Source organism: Habropoda laboriosa, unplaced genomic scaffold (genome assembly GCF_001263275.1).
Source record: "Habropoda laboriosa isolate 0110345459 unplaced genomic scaffold, ASM126327v1 scaffold9, whole genome shotgun sequence".
Taxonomy (NCBI): Eukaryota; Metazoa; Arthropoda; class Insecta; order Hymenoptera; family Apidae; genus Habropoda; species Habropoda laboriosa.
In genome coordinates this window covers 1,400,889-1,420,497 of record NW_017100191.1, presented here as the reverse complement: position 1 = coordinate 1,420,497, position 19,609 = coordinate 1,400,889, and the positions used below count along the sequence as shown (strand labels likewise).

Below are 19,609 nucleotides of genomic sequence, written 5' to 3'. Positions count from 1 at the left end.
GGAATTTCTTTCTCTCGACGTGAAATTCTCCGTGTAAAAATCCTTGAAATTCCTGTTCTCTCGCGGAAACAGCGCCGGAGTCGGAGGCATGTTAATAAAAAAATTAATCTTCCCGGAGGGAATTGGACCGAATGAGTTTCCAACAAACGGGGGCGTGTATATTCATGGCACAGTGAGAAAGCGATAACGAGACGCGATGAAATTGCCCGACGTCGATAAGGAGGTCTGTGGAAACTTCGAAACGGCACTTTTCCATTTAGCCACACACTTATTTGATCGTATTCGGAATTTTATCGCGACGGTCGAGATCCTTTTATTTTCATCCGCGTACAGTATCATCCTCCATAAAGGATCGTATAGAATGAAACTGTGCTTTCTAACATATATGTATATACATATATATATATATAGGTACGTACGTATCTGTAATAATCATATAGGACGTGAGTGGCATACATTAGCCCGTTTCTTTTCTTCGCGGGGGAACAAAAATGTCTGATATCGGTGGTAGGTGGAAAATGATCGAAACGTTTCGATTCAAAGTCCAATCACACACGTTTCACGTTTGTCTATCTTTTTCCCGTCTCTTTCTCGCCAAAATTTCTCCGATATTCGATTTTTCGTCTCGAGTATCTTCCATTATTTCGTAATTTCGACGTGAAGTTAGCTCGAGCAAAAAGGACTGCATACGTGTACATACACGCTGGTCAGAGAGAAGATAGGTTCTTTCGTGGAAGGAAATTCGGTCTGTTTTGTACACTGATCCACTTCAATTAGCGTTAGCCGACATTAGCATCGTTGTATCGAACCGCGAGAATATAATTGTTCCAGGCAAAGGATTCATTCCAAAGGAAGATAGGTGTTGTAATTGGTTTTCTGAAGGTGAAGCGTTTCTGCATCGAATCACGGGAATAATTTACAGTGCATAGGGCAAACACAAACAGGGTAGATGACCATGTATACGCGAAACAAACGATCGTTTGATGCACAGACATCCTCCTACTCCTCCAACTGTACGTATACCACTCCTGATTAAATATATTTATATTCGCCGTCGGGATTTCCTTGTACTTAGATCTGCCGCCCCTCGAGAGCACCGTAAACAATAACGCTTTTAAATCTGTTCACAAAGCGAATCAATTAGTGGGGACGATGGCGAATACATACAACGTGTTCCTTCTCTTTGTAGCGTTAAGTAAGATGTATTCTTTCGACTCGTTCGTCAGAAATTTATTATCTGTGCTGGAAGACAGGGCGAGGGTGAGAGACGGGACAAAGAGGAAGACAAAAGAAAAGGACGGAGAGAAGAGAGAAGAGAGAAGAGAGAAGAGAGAAGAGAGAAGAGAAGAGAAGAGAAAGAGAAGAGAGATGGAGAGAGAATGTGAATGAGTGAATGACTGTGAGTGAGAGAGAAGAAGAGAGAAAAAATGTGTCAGTGAGTAGCGGAATGATTGAGTGGGAGCTCTATTCTTCGTTCGTAAAACCGATGGTTTACGCGCAAAAACGGTTCGGCGATTTTTACCGTGGCTGAGGCATGGAGAGAAGGTTTCTTTCGAACGCTAGCCAACTTCCGCTTGGCTTCGGCTTTGTGAAAGCAGAATCTTTTATACACTCCACCTGGACAACTCGAATGGTCCGTATGTCAAACTAAACAACTAAGCTTTACCACAAATCGATACCGATGTTTTTCACGAACTTAAGAAATCCCGTTCTTTCGCTTAAACCTAATGTAATAATTCTCCCTCTCACTCTAAATTATTTTATTAAAAAAAACGCTATAACACACGTTGAAGCCAAAGAGACGGTACGAAATAAGAGGGACGTAAATCGAAGTAATAGGACAGTGGCAAACCCTGGGTGGAACCACAGCGATGCGCAACTTGTCGCGCAATATCCAGCCTCGAATGGGGCAAAGACGTTGCGGGCATTACGGAGAGTCTGACCGGTTAATACGAGAGTTTTATTTTCCTAGGCAACAAAGTCCTTTATGCTCGACCATCGGCAGAGAAATTGAGGAAACTTGACCGTTCGAGTTAAAAGAGCATAATACCGTCAGCTTCGAACGTAACTCGTTATTTTTCTGATCAGTATTGACATTTTTCTTATTTCTCGCTGTTTCAAAGGAGGGGAATTCTCGGGAAATATTCTAACCCTTTACTCTGCCGCCTGGCTCTTCCTGTTCGCTCCGTGTTTTCCGATCTACCTGTTAGACGCAGCGACTGTAGGAAATCAAGACTTTTGATCTTTGGTTTGAAACGTGTCCCCTAGAGGAGTCTCGACGCGGCGAATCGTTCTTCCGTGAACATTTCCAAGTGTTCGTCGCAATCTGCAGTTCGAATAATCGATCGAAATGTCGTTAATCGAACAAATCCGACAAAATCGTCGAAAATCTTTATACCATAGAGCAATCCTGAAGTTGCAGAACACGAGAGATTAACGTTCGCGGGGGTGTTGTCGAAAGTTGAAACACGGACAATCCGGATAAACGTGGGCACCAAAGGTATTCGAAACTCGAGCATACAGGCCAATAAAGGAATTAAACTGTGCTATTAAACGAACGAGATCGCGAGCCTTTGAAGGCGGGATACGGATGGTGAAAGAACTGTCGGGGATCGGGGCATTTAAAGTGGATCCAACTCGATTCAATCCAAGCGCCGTCTCTCGAGGGGTTAAGAATCCAAATAAATCCTGGCTCGAACGGAGTAAGCGGATTATTCGATGACCCTGACGTCGTCATCCAGCAACGCCAGGCTTCGTGCTTCTTGAAAAGGAAGGAAGCCGCTCGGTGTTGCCATTCTGAAAAGTATGGAAGCCACTGTGGCTGAGATTAGTCGATAATTTTCAACGGTGATCGACCACTTGCCTGCCGTCCGTCGAAATTCACTATCTATTATTCCAGGAAAAATCCCACGCGAAGATGATTCGCGTGTCTGTACCGAGGAGACCCCATACAATTTCTACTCTTCGAGACGGTCGAGAAGAGAAAATAAGAAGCAACGGTATCGTCTGGCGACGAACGATTCTTCAGCAGCTGGTCCGAGAGCGTGATAGGTTGCCACGCGGAGGTGGAGGGAGGGTTAAACTGACCAGGAGCGAAATTTACCATCGGTCGTCGGCGTAACTGGCGGATTCACGTGCGTTTACGAGCACCGCGTATGCAGAGTACACGTTGCGCCGGTATAAAAGCATGGGAAAACACGCTCGAAAGTTGCAGTTCTCACTTGACCGCCTTAAATATCATAATGCAACTCATGGGGATCCAGGTAGAGTATCGTCGGAAAGAACACTTGGGTCCAAGTTTGGGAGCGTGAAATCGAAAGAAATCGAGAGAAGAAGATCGAAGCGCGAGAGAAAGTGCCTGTTAAGAGACGTGTTTTGTTTATTGCTTTTCCCCTGAAACCGAGAGGAAGGGAAAATTTCGAGAGAAGCAAACGGAACAGGACCCGGCTCTGTTCTAATTCCCAGTAATTTTCGAAAATATGTAATTAACTCGAGCGGGAATGTTCCTCCTTTGTGGGTCTCGTTAAGGAACGCTTTGAACACACGCGTATGAAATAAGTAATTTCGAGGGGACTCAGGAAGACAGGGAAAATGGTAAAGCGACGTGGTTGTGTCACGCGTGAAACACACTGGACTTGCTTGTTATTCCTGGCTCGAGTCGCGTAATTAAAACCTATCTGTATTATCTTTCCCGCGGTTTTCCTCGTTTGCGTTTGATGGGCTCAACACACTTTTGTTACAGGATCGGCGATCGATCCAATTCCGGGGGAGAAATTACATTAGACAGCGTCAATTCCTTGCCTCGTTTCATTTTTCGCCTTCGTTTGTTTTTTCATCTCTTTTTCAATATTCTTACCGATACTTCGCGATCAATCGTTTCCAATAATTCCCATTGCCGCGGTGAACGAGCCGGACAAAGTGAAACGCGTACAAAAGAAACGGGAGAGAATCGAATTTCAATCTATGACGAAACGCGAAACTTTTATTGGCTTGTATAATCGACTGGCAGAGTCTCTGATTTCGAATTGCAAGCAGAACGCTCGTGCGCGCCCGATTTGTAATTAAAACTGGGACATCTCAGGCTATTACTCTATCTCCTCTTTTTGTCCCCTTCACTCTCTCTCTCTCTCTCTCTCTCTCTGTGATTCAATTTGTCGTTCTAAGTGCAGCATGTATTCGGTTGCTTTCATCGCGGTGTCCAACCCGATTCGACGCGGCCGTGCATGCAACCATAATTACAGGATCGAATCATAGCTTGTTCCCGACGCTATCGAATCCCTCGTAATCGACCGTACAATTCTAATTCGTCAATCGAGATTCATGCTCTTTATTCGTTCAATCGTTCGTTAATTCGTCCTATCTGTAGCACTTTTAACTACCATTTAATTTCGTGTACCATTAATTCCATGCATTTAGAAAAATACATCTGAAGTTTACCCGTCGTGTTACGAGTAATTATATTTCATTTGAAAGGATCTTTCAACTCGTGTCTGACAGTCGAATCATTCCAAGATCTTCCATTACTTTCGCTCGCGGCAATTATTCAACCGAGCCAGCAGGTTTCCAATCGATCTCTCCACTAGCAGCCGCTAAGCGTCACCAACTTTTCCCACTGCGAATAACCAGTAAATTTTCCAGATCGCCCGTGAAGGTTAGCCGGCATTATCGAAGGTGACTTTTTGTGCGACAGGTCGGCATCGCCTTGACCGTCGTGCTGGCCATGGGCCATCGATCACTGGCTGGCGTGATACCCCTGGAAGGAGAAGGATTTCACGAGCAACAGGGCCTAGCGAAACACGGTTCACTGGCCAGTTCGTACCTGCAGTTTCACGGACCGGTTGAAGGACCGGTGTACCAGGTGAAAGTGCCGTACGATCACAAGGACACCACGAATGATCTGCACGGTCAGGAGGAACAGAACGATAACGGTGACTCGTTCGACTACGTGGCGCATCCCAAGTACGAGTTCTCGTACGGCGTGGAGGATCACGAGACGGGAGATTTTCACGCGCAGAAGGAGACACGGGACGGTGAGTAAGAGAGAAAGCTAAGACTTTATATTGTATTTGTCCCGCGCTGGAGAAACTTTTACCTCTCCTTTGAGTGTATCGCTCGTGTGAATTTCGCCACGCGGTCCTATGCACACGGCTAGAAGCCAGCCCAGCCGCAAGAGAAACTCGCTTGGACGCGTATCATGAATATCCAACGGAAAGGCACGGCCAGACCTGGTAAATAAGTAAAGAGGATTAAGTCGTTTAGCTCCCTCCACTGTTACCTTAGTTATTTTCTTCGTCCGGCTATGCTAATAGCAGCCTATATTACGATGCAACGGGAAATTCGTACATCTGAAATCCTCGCACACCGGTGGAAAAAGATATGAAACTTTTGATATCCTCCGGAAAAGAAGTTTAACGGCCATCTGTCTCTACTGTTACGTGGAGCCTGAAGAGAAAGCGAGCGAGGGTACTAGATACTGTTAGGAAAAGGGAGGTTTTCTCAAGGACTAGGAGCAGGTTAGGTCAATGGACAATTTTGTTGGGAGCGGAGCGTTATTCTTTCCTTCATAGAATATTGCTGGTTCTATAACTATTTATTGAGAAAATACAACAATTGTTATGCAGCGAGCCTCCTACGCTCTGCCACCAGAGGAACGGATTAACCACAAGTTCTCGCTAGTCCTCATAAAGGCCCCTATTTGTATATATACAACTTCTGACGTGAGTCCTTCCAGTCCCTCCCGCGTCTAAGTAAGGCACGGGTCTCCTAGAAAGCTTTACTGTCGAGTCCACTAGGAGGCCCAGGACGAAACGTCCTACCTTTCCTCTTCCGCCTATCCTCTCTCTACCAATTTTCTACCTCAGCTTCAGTTACACCATCAACACACCATGTGTAACGCTTCAGGCATGTACGCTGGAAACAAACAAATACCAAGAGGAAAAGAAGGAGTTCGTCCTTTACTCTGTTAGACAGACAAACACTGTTATTTCCAACAAAAACAGTTTCGAAACTGTTACAATCATTTTCGTTAGCGAGAATCATTAGTTTCTCACACTAACACCGAGTCGAACGATCGATCTGGGTTTTCTGTATTTGAATGCTTACGAGTCCTTCGTTTCGTAAATTTTCTTGTTGTTATTTTCGAAGATCCCAAAGTGGGTAAACTAGTCGTGGAAGATTAATTTCGCATAATCCGTGAGTTTCTGTGGCATTCTATTACGCCTCGTTACGAGTTCAGGAATTGGTCTCGCGGTTTCCGTATGTCTATGAGAGTTCTCCTTACTACAGGAAGCAGCGTTTCCGGCCAGTACAGCGTGAAGGAGCCAGGTGGTGGCGTCCGGGTGGTCAGCTACCGCGCCGACAAGGACGGATTTCATGCTGTAGTGCACACTTCCGGCAGAAATGACCATTCAGTTGGTGTGTACGCTGGTCAAGGCCAGCACCATCAGGTTCACGATCACCAGGATGCGGAGCCGCAGGCAGAAGAAATAGGCGATTACGTCGCCTCGTACGCCGCGGACGAAGGATACTGATCCTCTACACGCGGTCTATCAACCGCCAAACCGCTTTGTACCTGGATCAAACTCAGTCAGCGTTTCCTGGTTCCACTATAGTGAAGGTTTTCGGCGGTGCTCTTAGCACCAGGTGCTCGCCACGAACCAGGTTTACATTGTAAATATTAGATTACGTTTTCGATTATGAATTGCTGTCGTTTCTTTACCTTGGTCGCTCCTTTTCCTGGTACCGATAACGATAATAACGATTGTTGAGTTAAGTTGCTATCGTAGGAGCGGAGGAAAAATTTGAGGGACCCAAGGCAAAGTGGGGACTGGGCACTACACAAATGCACCTTTATTTTTCCTCGTTCTTGCTTCCGTAGTTTGGGTATTGAGGCCCCGAGATCCGATATTTGGCCATCTTGCGCTGATATTGGCCTTCAAGTTTCCTACACTAGGCGCACTAATTTTTGTTAGTGGTACTCAGGGCCACTGACACCACTTGTAAGTGGCCGAGGGAAAATTTGAGGGACCCAATGGAAAGTGGGGACTGGACACTACACAAATGCACCTCTGTTTTTCCTCGTTCTTGCTTCCGTAGTTTGGGTATTGAGGCCCCGAGATCCGATATTTGGCCATCTTGCACTGATATTGGCCTTCAAATTTCCTACACTAGGCGCACTAATTTTTGTTAGTGGTACTCAGGGCCACTGACACCACTTGAAGAAAAATTTGAGGGACCCAAAATGGGAACTGCGATCTCTGGGACTCTACGCATTGCACTAACGAGCCTTCTCTATTGTTCCTCGTTTTTACGCTCCTGTAGTTGGGTACGAAGGTCCCAATTCTACATATATACTTTGTACACATTTCACGCGATACTACTTGGCAGACTATTATTTCTCACGATATCAAATGCGAGATTATACGTGGAAGAGCTTGAGTGACGGCAAACGGAGATAAAGGCTTAGGTCGTAATTATTCGTGATCAAGTGGGAGGGAATCGACACGAAAGGAGGTCGATAGTTGATGGAAGAACTACACCCGAACACAGTCACACGTGGCACGTCGTTAAGGCGCGTCTCTTCTGATCAATTTGATACCAACGGAACGTCGTTATCGCGAGTGGATAAAGACAAAAGGAGGAAAGAAACGAAACGAGGCGAGGGTGGCAGCGAATAACAGGAGAGGAGATAAAAGGAGAGCTCGTCCGCGCGCTAACAATGCCTCGAATGCATGTCGATAGAGATGGAGGCGGAGTGGAGACAAAAAGAACAACGAACCAAGGGTGGTAGGTAGATAAGGGCTGGTAACAGACCAAGATTCTGTTCTCTGACCACGTTACATTGTCAACTCCCTATCTTACGATTTCTTTAATATACAGGGTGTCTTGATAACTCTGTCCATCTCGATCAACTCCATTATTTCATGTAACAAGCGAGAACGTTATTTACAAAAGCTGTATGGTTTCTTTACAGGTGGACGCGTTTTTTTATTTCTTTTTAAACCCACCACTATCCCGCAACACTTTCACTGGCACTGTTTATGACATTTCGTCAGGGAAAGAATATAGCCATCGATTTCATATTATCTATCGCTATTTTCTTTTTCAAAGCGACTATATTTAACACAAAGGTTCCCAATGGTAAGTACTTGATTAACAAAGTAGGATAAAAACACTGGAGGAGATCTGGAAGTGAATTGCGTTCCTTTAAATCAGGCATGGGCAACCTTTCCTAGTTCGGGTCTAGTTCTCAAGGGCTGGACGAAATTATTAAATAAAATAAATGAATATTAAACGAATGAAAACAAGTTGCTACTTCATATTTCGTTTATTTATAATATAACGGCCGACATAACAATTTAATGTGAAGATTGAAGACAAACTTCGCTGAAATAGATGCCCATATGTGCTTTAAATGGAATGTAAAATTTTTCATAGTGAAATTTTATAGAATTGTCGAGTGACTAGCCCTCTCTTACGATCTTTGTCGTAATGACAAAATTTGTCTTCGTTCCATTTTTACCATAATCTGCCACGAGCACGATTCGATTAAACAATTAACGTTCAGAACTGAACTGAAAATCAGGAGAAAGATTTAAGTGAACCGAGAAATTGTACATAGAGAGAGAGAGAGAGAGAGAGGTAAACGAAAGGAATGTTTCTTACGTGTAATCGTCTCATAGTGTCGGTGCTAATGACTATACCTATAGGTATTCGAGGATCGCGCGATATTCCGTAGAACCCGGTAATTTTCGGCGGCTCGTGGCAGCTACTAATTACCCCCGGCGCCGCGTCGCGATTGCTCCATGGAGTCGTAGCCGGTGATCGAGCGTCGCGTCTTTAACACGTTGCGTTATGTTAACAAATTATGGGAGAAATTCTTGCGTGTTATACCGCTGATGTGGCTAATGAAGTACTGATACGTAGAGCTCTACGCCCGGGGCTAAACGCTGTCATCAAACTGGAACAAATCTACGGTACCCCGGTTCGGGGCTGTTAGAAGCTGATTTTCGCCTTGAATTCGGCGCTGAACTTCGACCAGAATCCAGGAAACACAGGGACAATGTATCGTAATTTCAGCAAATCCCTGACCTCTCTGTTTGGTCAGTTCGAAACGGGAGGGGATTCTCTCGATCGAGGAAACCGCTGCATCAAGGAATTTCCGAAAGTTTCATGCTTTTCATGTGTATTCTACACATCCACGAAAATCCGGATTTTTCCTTTCTTCTAAACGATCCAGCGTTATTAAACAATTAAAAGAAACTGTCGCTTTGATCGGGGTAAAAAGTTTTGGCTTTGTTCCTGATGGAAAGTTTCAATTATGAAACGAGACTAAGTTTGCCAAGTTTCCAGTAAAATTAACGAAACAGCAGAAGAGATCTCTGGTTACAATTTCCGTTCGAAGAATGGACAGCCCTAGTTTTCTCCTCAAACAAGGAGGTAGATTGTAGTTGAATAAATTTCCAAGGAAAATGGCCAAAGTGACGAAAGCAGAAAGTTTATTATACCGTATCATTGTTCCGAATAAAATTCGCGGGTAGATCGATAATCGCGTGAACCGCGTTCATATTTGCGGAGCTCCAATTAGCGTCGGGGCTGTGGCTTTTTTCCCCCCCATGTGTGCGTGTGTGTGTGTGTGCCACGGATAACAATACGGAGTATCTTAAATTTGCATCCGTGGGACGAGATTACGCGCTAATGCGACAATGGCGGATCTCCGGGATGATAACGATGTCAATATTCGAGCGTAAATATTCGCCAAGGTAAAACATGGGACTGCCGTGTTTTCGTAATAAATTTGACGACGCGATGCGACGCGACGCGCCGCGCCGCGGCGTGTTTAATCGGACAGGAATGTAGGTCAGCGTTGCGTTAAAATCGCTTGGGCCGTAGGAGCCGCGCAACGGCAAAAATTGTGTAAATATATTATTCATAACTACTCATTGACCCGGTTAATTCGGTCGGCTACCTCGGTCGAACCGCCGCGTTAATAATTGGAAAAATGACCACAGGTCGACGAATTGGTCCACGCTGTTCTCTATACTTCACGGTGTTTGCCACGTTTCGGCATAATTAAGGGGATATTCCCATTTGCACGCGTCATTTTCAGGCAATTTTCAGGATTAAAAGAATTATCAGATAATTACGAAAGAAGGGACTCGAAAGTTTTCAGGTAAATAGGGTGTAATTTCTCCTGGATGAGAAGAAATCTTGCGCATATTTGAACGCATTTCTTCATATCTCCGTAGTTCAGATGCTCGTAACGCAAGAAATTCCCGAAACTTAATTCACCGCTTAAATTCTATAAATAATATTTAATTACGTTACTTTTTAATTCGAACTTCTAAATTTGCGGAGCAATCTGGAAGAACAGGCCGAAACGCGGTGCGCGATCGGGTGAAATCGAAGGCACGGTTGGCGGAACCGGCTGTGCACCGGTCCTAGGTGACCATTTCGACGCTGCAATTATAATGAATCAGACTGCAAATGGACAGCGAGGCAGGAACGCGAGCGGATAATCAATAGGTTTGCCATTGGAAGCGTGGAACGGTGTCGGACGGCCGAGTGGCGTATTTCAATCGGCAGGAAACGCTAGATAGCCATGGGCCGTGGCAATTTTCCGTTTCATCCGTGCCACGTTCACCCTCCTACCCTCTCTCTCTCTCTTCGACACTGTTAATTTGTTAACTGCTAATTTGCTTGGAAGCACGCGCGGCGCGACGCAGCGCGACTGCCCCAATCACATTTCGAACGTGTTGGAAAAACTTTTGGCTCGGTTCGCACAACGATCCACCTTTGTTGTTCCCGAGCAATATCGTCATTGTCGCCTATTAACGACGATTATTTTTCCACGGCCCCGTTTTCCAGCCACGTTTTCCACCGGGCCAATGACGGACGAATTTACTGTGAATAGACGCGATTGCTTCTCCCTTTAACAACGCTGCCGCAGAAATAACGCGTTAATTCCGCTGTTATCGCGCTCGCGACTAGTTACATTTAGTTTGTCCCGGAGTTTGTTTCGAAAGTACTGTTCACAGCATCGATATTAAATCGGGATGTACGAGACTGGTATCGTCGTGTATTTGCTTCCGGGGGATCGAACGGTAACAAAGAGAGTTTTGCTAAAGCACGTTGTCGAAAACGTAACGGTATAAATTCTATCCCGCAATTGGACGGTATTATCCCGCTTTCGAAATACACCGGTGTGTGTTGTTTTTTTGCAAGTTGCGCGAAAAAAGTTTTTTAAACGAGACATCAAAGGATTAGACTCTTGTTTCCCTTTTGCCGGTGAAACGTGCTGAAGTGTACCCCTACAGTAGGTAGCTTCCGGTTATAATTAAAGGTGAAAGCAACGCGAATTAGCAAAGACAACGTGACGAGCACGCGCACCAAGGAGGCATCCGGAATGTCGTGCACCTCCAGTTCACGTCAAAAGAGAGAAAAATTCTGATACAAAATTGCCTGCAGTCCCCGTTGAAAAGAACGTAGAGCACCGTAGAAACTAATCGTAACTTCCTCTCGCGACACCGGAGATACCGAAAGAGGATGGATTCTGAATGTCACTCGTTGAAAGCGTCTCTTATTCTAGCTCAACACTAAGGACGTAGGCAACGTCGTCGATCTTTCTCCAGTCTTGCCTTGCTAAGTTCGTTACAATGGAAGATGAATATGAGGCAATTTTTGCAGCGAGCCGATCAAACGCGCTCGGAAGAAAGGAAGACACGAAGATCGATTTTGATCTCGTAAGAAATAGGCGTGTTACGAGGGCACCAGTGGGTATTCGAGGACCTTCTGCAGCATTCAACGGAGGTCCGCAGTCAAAATACGTAATTCCACGAGCGTATACACTCCGGTATAGTGTGCACCGGGGTCGTCGACTTTGAATCATCCGTGGAATTTATTTATGAAAAATGTATATACCGGGGTGGCGATGCAATAATGTACCATACACCTTCCATTGGGAAACGAACACCGTGGCAGAGAAACGATGAGAAGGAGAGAGAGAGAGAGAGAGAGAGAGAAGCGAGGAAAAGAGATAGAGAGGGAAAAAGGGATCACGGTATGACCTACATTTGGCCTACGGGTCGCAGGGTAGAGCTATTGATTCAGTTCGCTCTTAAACACAGCCTCCGTTTTATTTCGTTCCAACTCTTCTACCATTTCGCGATTACCCTTTTTCGACTCACGCCACTCTCTACCCTCTTTTTCACCGAGTTTTTCGATCAAGTAGCTTGTCTCGTTGCAGCGCTGTACATCGTGTCTCTCCTTCGATTTCGGTATACTTTCGACCGTCCGGCGAAGTTAATTAGCAGGTGAAGAAATATGTAGGTGTAAGAAATTAATCGTATAGTTTGAAACAACAAGCCACTTGAACACTTCAAGATCGTTACGGTGTTAACTACCTGCAACTCGTCGAAAACTTGCTGTGAACAGCAAGTGCTGTTTATAGTCGTTAAAAGGCCGTACGACGAGATGTTTCGACCCTCTCTCTCTCTCCCTCGAGAATGTACGTTCTAGAACGGTTCTTCATTGTCATGTTCTTTGCGCCTGTACGATTAAGATTAGCCAAAACTTCGCGAACTCCGGCTCGCGATAAACAAAATGGATTACGCCGTGTTTCGAAGGAATTTCGCTGCACTCGCGTCAAAGTTATATCCCACGCAGTCCTCTGACAGATTTCATTTCAACTGAACTTTTAATTCTCTCGCAACGACGCGAAATTCTAGCTGGAAATTCGCCCCAATTAATAGTATTTTCCAGAAATAATACGCACGTTCAGTCTCGAAATTTTTTGTATTTTTGCACTTCTTCTAGCATGGAGAAGATTTTTGTGAAAGGATTTTGCGAAAATCTTTAAACGCGGTTTTCTCGAAACTTCGCTTTCTGTGGCACCTGAAACGTATTTTTGATTTGAACCCATTGCCATTCGGTAGACAAATTTTTTGAATTTATGGTCGTAGTTGGGACGATAGTGACACTCTTGAGGATTGAAAACACGATCGGTTCAATTTTTTCTGACCAGTAGTAAAGCCGCCAGCCTAGGGAAAAATCAGCAAGGATGTTCGCATGCCACGGCACATAACTCCGAATGTTGTGAACATTGACACACACAAAGATGAATAAAGGTACACACAAAGCACCAATATTCTAACATTTCTTGTCTCCTAGAAAAGAAATGACAAAATCGGCTGAAAAATTAGTGGTCGAAACTTGAATACCCCCTTACTGTGACATTCAAACAAAGTGTAAATATACCATTTCGAACTAAATTTCAGTGTTTAAAACCACAAAGCCAGCGTCGTCGCGAACACAAGCGTAAGCGAAATTTCCAACTCCGTGATATTCAGCAGATAACGAGTCGTGAGCGTGCGAGGCGCAACAACCGAGTAGTTTTGTAATAAATCTTACCACCGAACCCTCACCTAACACCCTGTTGTGTCTCTGTTCGAGGATTCGGCAACAACCGAAGCTGATTGTGGCGCGTGACGACGCATATTCATCCAAGTTTCCCGCTACATTCTCTCCTTTATTCCCTGTCCCTCCTCTCTTCTCACGCCTTTTCGCACGTCTTATCATCATTTCCTGCGTTCCTTTATAGGGAACCACCCCGGAGTTTGTCTCTGGTCACGCGTCGCGTTGCCATCGTGAAGAGGGGGCTCTATCCTTCGGTATTTCACGCTCGAACACTTTCCACTCACGTAACAAGAGGACCTTTTATTCCCACGACCAAGGAAACCTCTTGGTTCTTACGGTGAAACAGCGTTCCCGAAAATCCCGCCTCTGTTTAGATATACACTACCGGCCAAAAGTTTGGAATCACTACGTAAATTAAGAGAAACAGGATATTTCCAAGAAAAATTGAACGCCTACAAAGTAATTGAGGAAGTTTTATTTGTCAAAATACTTATAAGCAGAATATTTTACATTTTATATTATTTTTTACATTGCCTTCTCATCAAAAAAACCGCCCTTCCTTCTAATGACAGCCTGACATATTCTGGGCATCCTGGCAATTAGTTTTTCGAGTATTTCTAACTTTAAATTTTTCCATGCTTCTTGTAGTAGTTGCCAAAGGTGTCCTTTCGATGTTGGACAGTGCAACCGGATATTCCGATCGAGCTCTTCCCACAAAAATTCTATCGGGTTCAAATCCGGTGATTGTGCTGGCCATGTCATATTCCTCAAGACCCGCTGTTTCTTTTTGCAATAAGAACCCTTTACACAATTTAAATGAATGCTTAGAGTCGTTATCTTGCTGCATAATAATATTTTATTAACCGGTGACCTGATGGTAGAGCGTGCTGCTCGAGTATCTGTTTATAGTCTTCTTTTTCATTGTATTTTCTATTTTGATTAGGTCTCCTACTCTAACCGTTGAGAAACATCCCCAGACCATAACTGAACCACCACCATGTTTGACAGTAGGTACAATACACTCTGGCAATATTTTTTCTTGTACAGATCGGCGAACAAATATCCTTCGGTGCGACCCAAATATTTCGAACTTGGATTCGTCAGTCCAAAGAACCTTACCCCAATCCGTAGGTGTCCAATTTTTGTGACTTTTTGCCCAATCCAACCGCATTTTACGATTTTTCGACGAAAGCAATGGTTTCCTGCAGCTTTTATTCGCCTTTTCACCGTGTTCAGAGATATTGGATTCGGTCTACTATCATTAAGTCCTACACGAATTTCGAGGCCGTTGGTCGTCTGTTTCGTTTGCAAATAATATTTATTCTTATATCTTCAACTCTCGACGTGATTTTGGGTCTTCCTGACCGTGGTTTGTCTTTCAAACTACCGGTATCCGCAAAATGTTTTACTGTACGCCCTTGTATGACACTTTCAATTTCCTTGCAATATTCCGCAAAGAATAACCTTCCTTTCTAAGTGTGATAATTGCACTTTGAGTTTCAATACTATTTTCTATTCTTTTTGCCATTTGAAAGTATTAATGTAAAATTTTAGCTGCTGATCACGTTTCAACGCCTTCGTTCACGGGAATGGTGGCAATGTATAACAAATGTCCGATTTACACATTTTCTCGGCCCCCGGACCAGCCAATTGGAATCTAATATTGTAACATTCGACGCTTATTGGTAAACAAAAGAATCGCGAATTCCTATATAAGGCGAAAACAGAGTATATTCCCCGGCAGTAGGAAAGTTCATTCCGAGCGTTGCCTTAAACTGAGTGTATGAATTATATAATAGTATTATGGACATAAGAAAATGCTGAAATCTCTTAAAATATAATTCAACTTGTTAACATCTGATATATTAACGATGGGTCATTCCAAAATCTACCGGTATATTCGATTTTGGTAGAAATCGGCAAGTGATTCCAAACTTTTGGCCGGTAGTGTATATACCTATATACACCATCGAGCGTGGATTTATATTTCATCGAGCGTATACGAATATAAAAAAAAAAGAAGTAAAAAGTAAACATATGCCGTGACGATATGGCGCTTTTTAATTCGATACGAATCAACTGTGGCAATATCGAATTCCGCATCGTTAGTCGTGCAACACACATCCGAGCCAGATAACTTCCGCGACTGTACACGCGATAATTGCTGTTTACCTGCAAATCACGAGGAAAGTGACAATTCACTTATTCCAACGGTAAAATCGAAATCGACGAACGCGTTTATGCACGATGCTCGATTGTCATTGGTATTGTTTCGTTCGGGGGATTAGTCTACATGAAAAGGACGTGTATCGCGTGACACAGGCGTCGACGGTTATCTTTCTGGACGATAGGGATCACTTCGAACTTGGAACGAACCGAGTGAAGCTTTTGAAAGTTGCAAATGTTTAGCGGACTCTACTGGGATGTATGATCTATGTTGTGACGCGATTCTTAATCTTTATTAAAGTCAGTGTGTTCTCTAATTAGGTGTTGTGACTGACTGAGCGCGAGCACGTCGATGTGGTTGATTCCGTGGATTCAACACTCTTCGGGGCTCACCGGTGCAAGTTTTATACCGTCGCACTGATATACCCGTTTAGGTGAGGGATTAAAACGCCAAAAGGCACGTTTAATGCTGGTTGTACTGGTGGTAATTGGTTTCCTATGTGCTACCATTTTGTTTCTAAATAAGTTTTAAATAAAATAAGATAAATGTATATGTTCTTTATCAATAGTTTATTCAGTCTTTCCAATTATGTGTGAAATATGACATCCGCCAAATGACTTCCTCTAGCTGCTTTACAAAGGCGTGCTCTTTCAATAACATTGTCGTATACCTCTCTCCTATCTTTCATTAGTTTTTAGTCATCCTGCCTCCTTTCCTTAACTGTAAACAAATCCGCATCATCCTAACGTTAGTCACCCCGAAACCTAGACCTCCACATCATCCTTTACTTTTACTCATCGCTGAACCTAGACCTCACCGCCTCTCCCTACATTCACCTCTGAGACCAACCTCTACTCTCGTACTTACCGAACCTATATCTAGAAACCTTTTCCGTCGAAACAGCAGATTTTTGTCTAGTGGTCTTCACGCACCGAACGTCACCGAAGTGTCTAATAAAGTTGAATAGTACTACGCGCAGAATAGCTCCCTTATTTCGCCCCAGTTTCCGTCAGGCTCTCCTACCGCGTACCTATTGAATATAATAAACCAACGCAAGGAATCGCGAGCCGCGGAATACAACAACATTTTCACATGTTTCTTGTGTTATTTCTTGAATTTCTTGGCGAATGTTGTCCTTCAGCTACTCAATTGTGGTCGGCTTGTTTGCACAGACTTGTTCCTTTAAGTACACCCACAGGAAAAAGTCTGGTGCCGTTAAATCGGGGAAGCGAGGGGGCCAATCGATGTTACCATTTTAACTTTTGCCAAAAATTAGGATCGTCAACATTCAACTGTAACATCTTCGTGCTCCAGTCTCTTCTTTGTTCGTGGTCACTTTCTTTTAACTCTTGTGTCAATTGAGCTTTATAGGGACAGAAATGCAAATCTTTTTTCATTATTGTCCAAACTGTTTGCCGATTTGTTCCAAGTTCTTGAGCACGACGTCTTACGGAGGTCTCTGGATTTTCAGCAACGCTATTCTTCACAGATTCAATGTTCTCGTTTGACCGTGCACTAGGAGGACGATCACTCTTTGGTCTGTCAGCCGCGGTAAAAAGAGTTTCAAAATTTTTAATTACGCGAAGAATAGTGGATTTACTTGGAACATGGTTACGGCCGAAAATATCTCGTAATCCTCTTTGTATTTGCACAACGGACGATTGATATTGATAATAAATTTTTACAACAACACGTTGTTGAGGCGTCAAACGTTCCATGATAAAATTGTATGGTCTACTCTGTTAACTGATTACTGACATAACCTCGACAGAAAACAAATGACGGCGAAACAAAAACGTATCGCTTCTTTCACGACACTCTGTATAACTTACGGTCTAGAACTGGAGGGGTTGGTGACTAAGGGTGCAACGGTTTAGGCTGGTTTGTTCGGATGAGTAATCGGCGAGGGAGTTACGGAAAACAGGAGATGAGTGTTCGGGTGAAAACTAGTGAAAAACAAGGTGACTAACGTTGGAGATTAGGTGGGCTATCACAGTGTTCGATGTGTAGGAGGTGGTTGAAGCGTTTTCCGGTTGCTGTTCCTCTGCTCTACAACTTCGATAGAGGTTGGGACAGGAGCGTATTCACAACCTACAGATACTGTAACACAACCCGAGTAGTCGAGGAAAGCCCTAATGTAAATCCGCTCCTGAACTATCGTTCGCTGGCCGATAGTTAAAGTTCCTTACATGCTTAGCACGCGAATGTTGTGACTCTCTTCGTTGGACCGAATGTAGCCGTGTTTACTGTAACGTTGGAGTGGGAAATTGTTTACAAAAATTGTCCTATTGTTCGGTAGGCTAACGACGAATTTCATGGTCAAGCTGGTCCTCTTTTGTTAGGTCTAGCTCACGCGGTATCCCGTTGTGAGCTTTCGAGCAAAGCGCTCGTAAACCACTTTGTTATCCGTGACGGCTAATTCGTCATTTCGGCGAAACGTTTCTTTTTCTGGCGCGTAAATATACGCGCGAGCTCGTGGAATAAAGAACGCTGTCTCAGTTCGCGAAATCGGTCGCGGGAAAAAAATAGACAAACCGGATTCCACGGCGAGTATTCTTCAAGTTGGAGGTCGGCCAAGTTCTGGTTTGTCTAGATAGGTGAGGTAGCGGCTGGGTATCCTCCTTTTTTCCAGGGGCAATTGAATTTTTATATCCGCGGAGTGAGAAGCAGCCGGTAAAAAATGTCGAATGATTCAGCGAGCAGCGGGAGAACGAAGGGGAGAGGAAGGCCGTAGAAGACGGAGAAGTGTTATACGTCTTGCACGCTCGACGTTTACGACAGGAATTTCTCCACCTTTCTCTGCTTTCCCCATCCCGTTACGTCGAACAACGAAGAAGAAGAATCATAGTCTCCTATGTTCTCCTTAAATTAATCTCGCCTGTCCGGTGTATTCTTGACGACGTGAACAATTCAACGAGGAAAGGCTATCTCACGTAGAGAGAATACTTATTTATCTTTTTAAATACACCGGTAGAATCTTGGTACAGAGTAAATCGGGGAGTGATGAATCACTTTTTTTCAAAGTTGAATTTTGTCTATAATTAATTGAGTAAAAAGCAGAGGGGTTTGCTTATGACGTAGCATATTAAACGAGCTTACAGTATTAATGTTCAATAACACGGAAATTATAACACTTCCTTTAGAAATAAGCACGTAAAAAATTATAACAGTGGTCAAACTATTCCATACCCTGTTAAAAAAAAAAACGCTTCAAATTCGATAGTGTGCAGTGAGACTTAATAAAACATCTGTCCGTTTTCACATATCGCAAAGAGGAAATTGTAAGAAAGAAATTTTTACACCCAACTTAAATTAAAAGACTTCTACACGCTTTTCTGTATTCATTCTAAGGGTCTGCAAGAAGAAGAAAAAACAAATTTTGCTGTTTTCATTGAAATATTAGGTTGTCCGGAAATAAATTGCGGTTTTCTGTTATGTCTTGTTTAAGGCTTCTCTATACTACATATTTTAAATTTGTGTTTATTAAGTGACATACCATTTGAACACGTAGACGTCGCTCTACCATATAAGCGATACACTTTTGTTTTTTACCGTCATTCGTTCTGAGTATAACTTAAAAACGTAACAATGGACAAGAAGCAAATTCGTACCATATTTTTATATGAATTTAAATTAGGACGTAAAGCCGCGGAAACTGGCCGCAATATCAATCGTGTATTCGGTGAAAGCACAACTAATGATTATAATGCATAAAATGTTATTTGTTGAACAAGCAAGTTTGGTAAATCGTAAGGGACCAATACTCCTACACAATAACGCCCGCCCGCACGTATCACAATTCACGATTCGGAAGATACACGAATTGGGTTATGAAACATTAAAACACCCTCCTTATTCCCCCGACTTGTCCCCTACAGATTACCATTTTTTTAAACATTTCGACAACTTTTTGCGAGAAAAAATCTTCCACAATACCTTCGTGGAATTTATTAATTCTAGAACTCCTGATTTTTATTGTAACGGAATAGGAACTCTTGTAAAACGTTGGAAAAAGTGTATAGAATCTAA

The 19,609-nt window shown here is 43.5% G+C and overlaps 2 protein-coding genes across 2 annotated transcripts; one reads left to right on the top strand and one right to left on the bottom strand.

Annotated features, from left to right (window-relative positions):
• The first annotated feature begins 3,155 nt into the window (after positions 1 to 3,155).
• LOC108580241 (pro-resilin-like) lies at positions 3,156 to 6,530 on the top strand. Its single transcript, XM_017943951.1, has 3 exons — positions 3,156 to 3,263; positions 4,691 to 5,030; positions 6,286 to 6,530. The coding sequence occupies exons 1-3, from the start codon at positions 3,156 to 3,158 to the stop codon at positions 6,528 to 6,530; spliced, it is 693 nt and encodes a 230-aa protein (XP_017799440.1).
• Positions 6,531 to 16,827: 10,297 nt separating this feature from the next.
• On the bottom strand, positions 16,828 to 17,298 carry LOC108580240. Its single transcript, XM_017943949.1, has one exon. It carries the CDS (start codon positions 17,296 to 17,298, stop codon positions 16,828 to 16,830), a length of 471 nt encoding a protein of 156 aa, XP_017799438.1.
• Positions 17,299 to 19,609: the final 2,311 nt, after the last annotated feature.

Coding starts and splice junctions, on each gene's coding strand:
- LOC108580241 (XM_017943951.1), top strand. CDS start 3,156: ATGCAGAGTACACGTTGCGCCGGTATAAAAGCATGGGAAAACACGCTC. Junction 3,264..4,690: donor TGCAACTCATGGGGATCCAG/GTAGAGTATCGT, acceptor TTTGTGCGACAG/GTCGGCATCGCCTTGACCGT. Junction 5,031..6,285: donor GCAGAAGGAGACACGGGACG/GTGAGTAAGAGA, acceptor TCCTTACTACAG/GAAGCAGCGTTTCCGGCCAG.
- LOC108580240 (XM_017943949.1), bottom strand. CDS start 17,298: ATGGAACGTTTGACGCCTCAACAACGTGTTGTTGTAAAAATTTATTAT.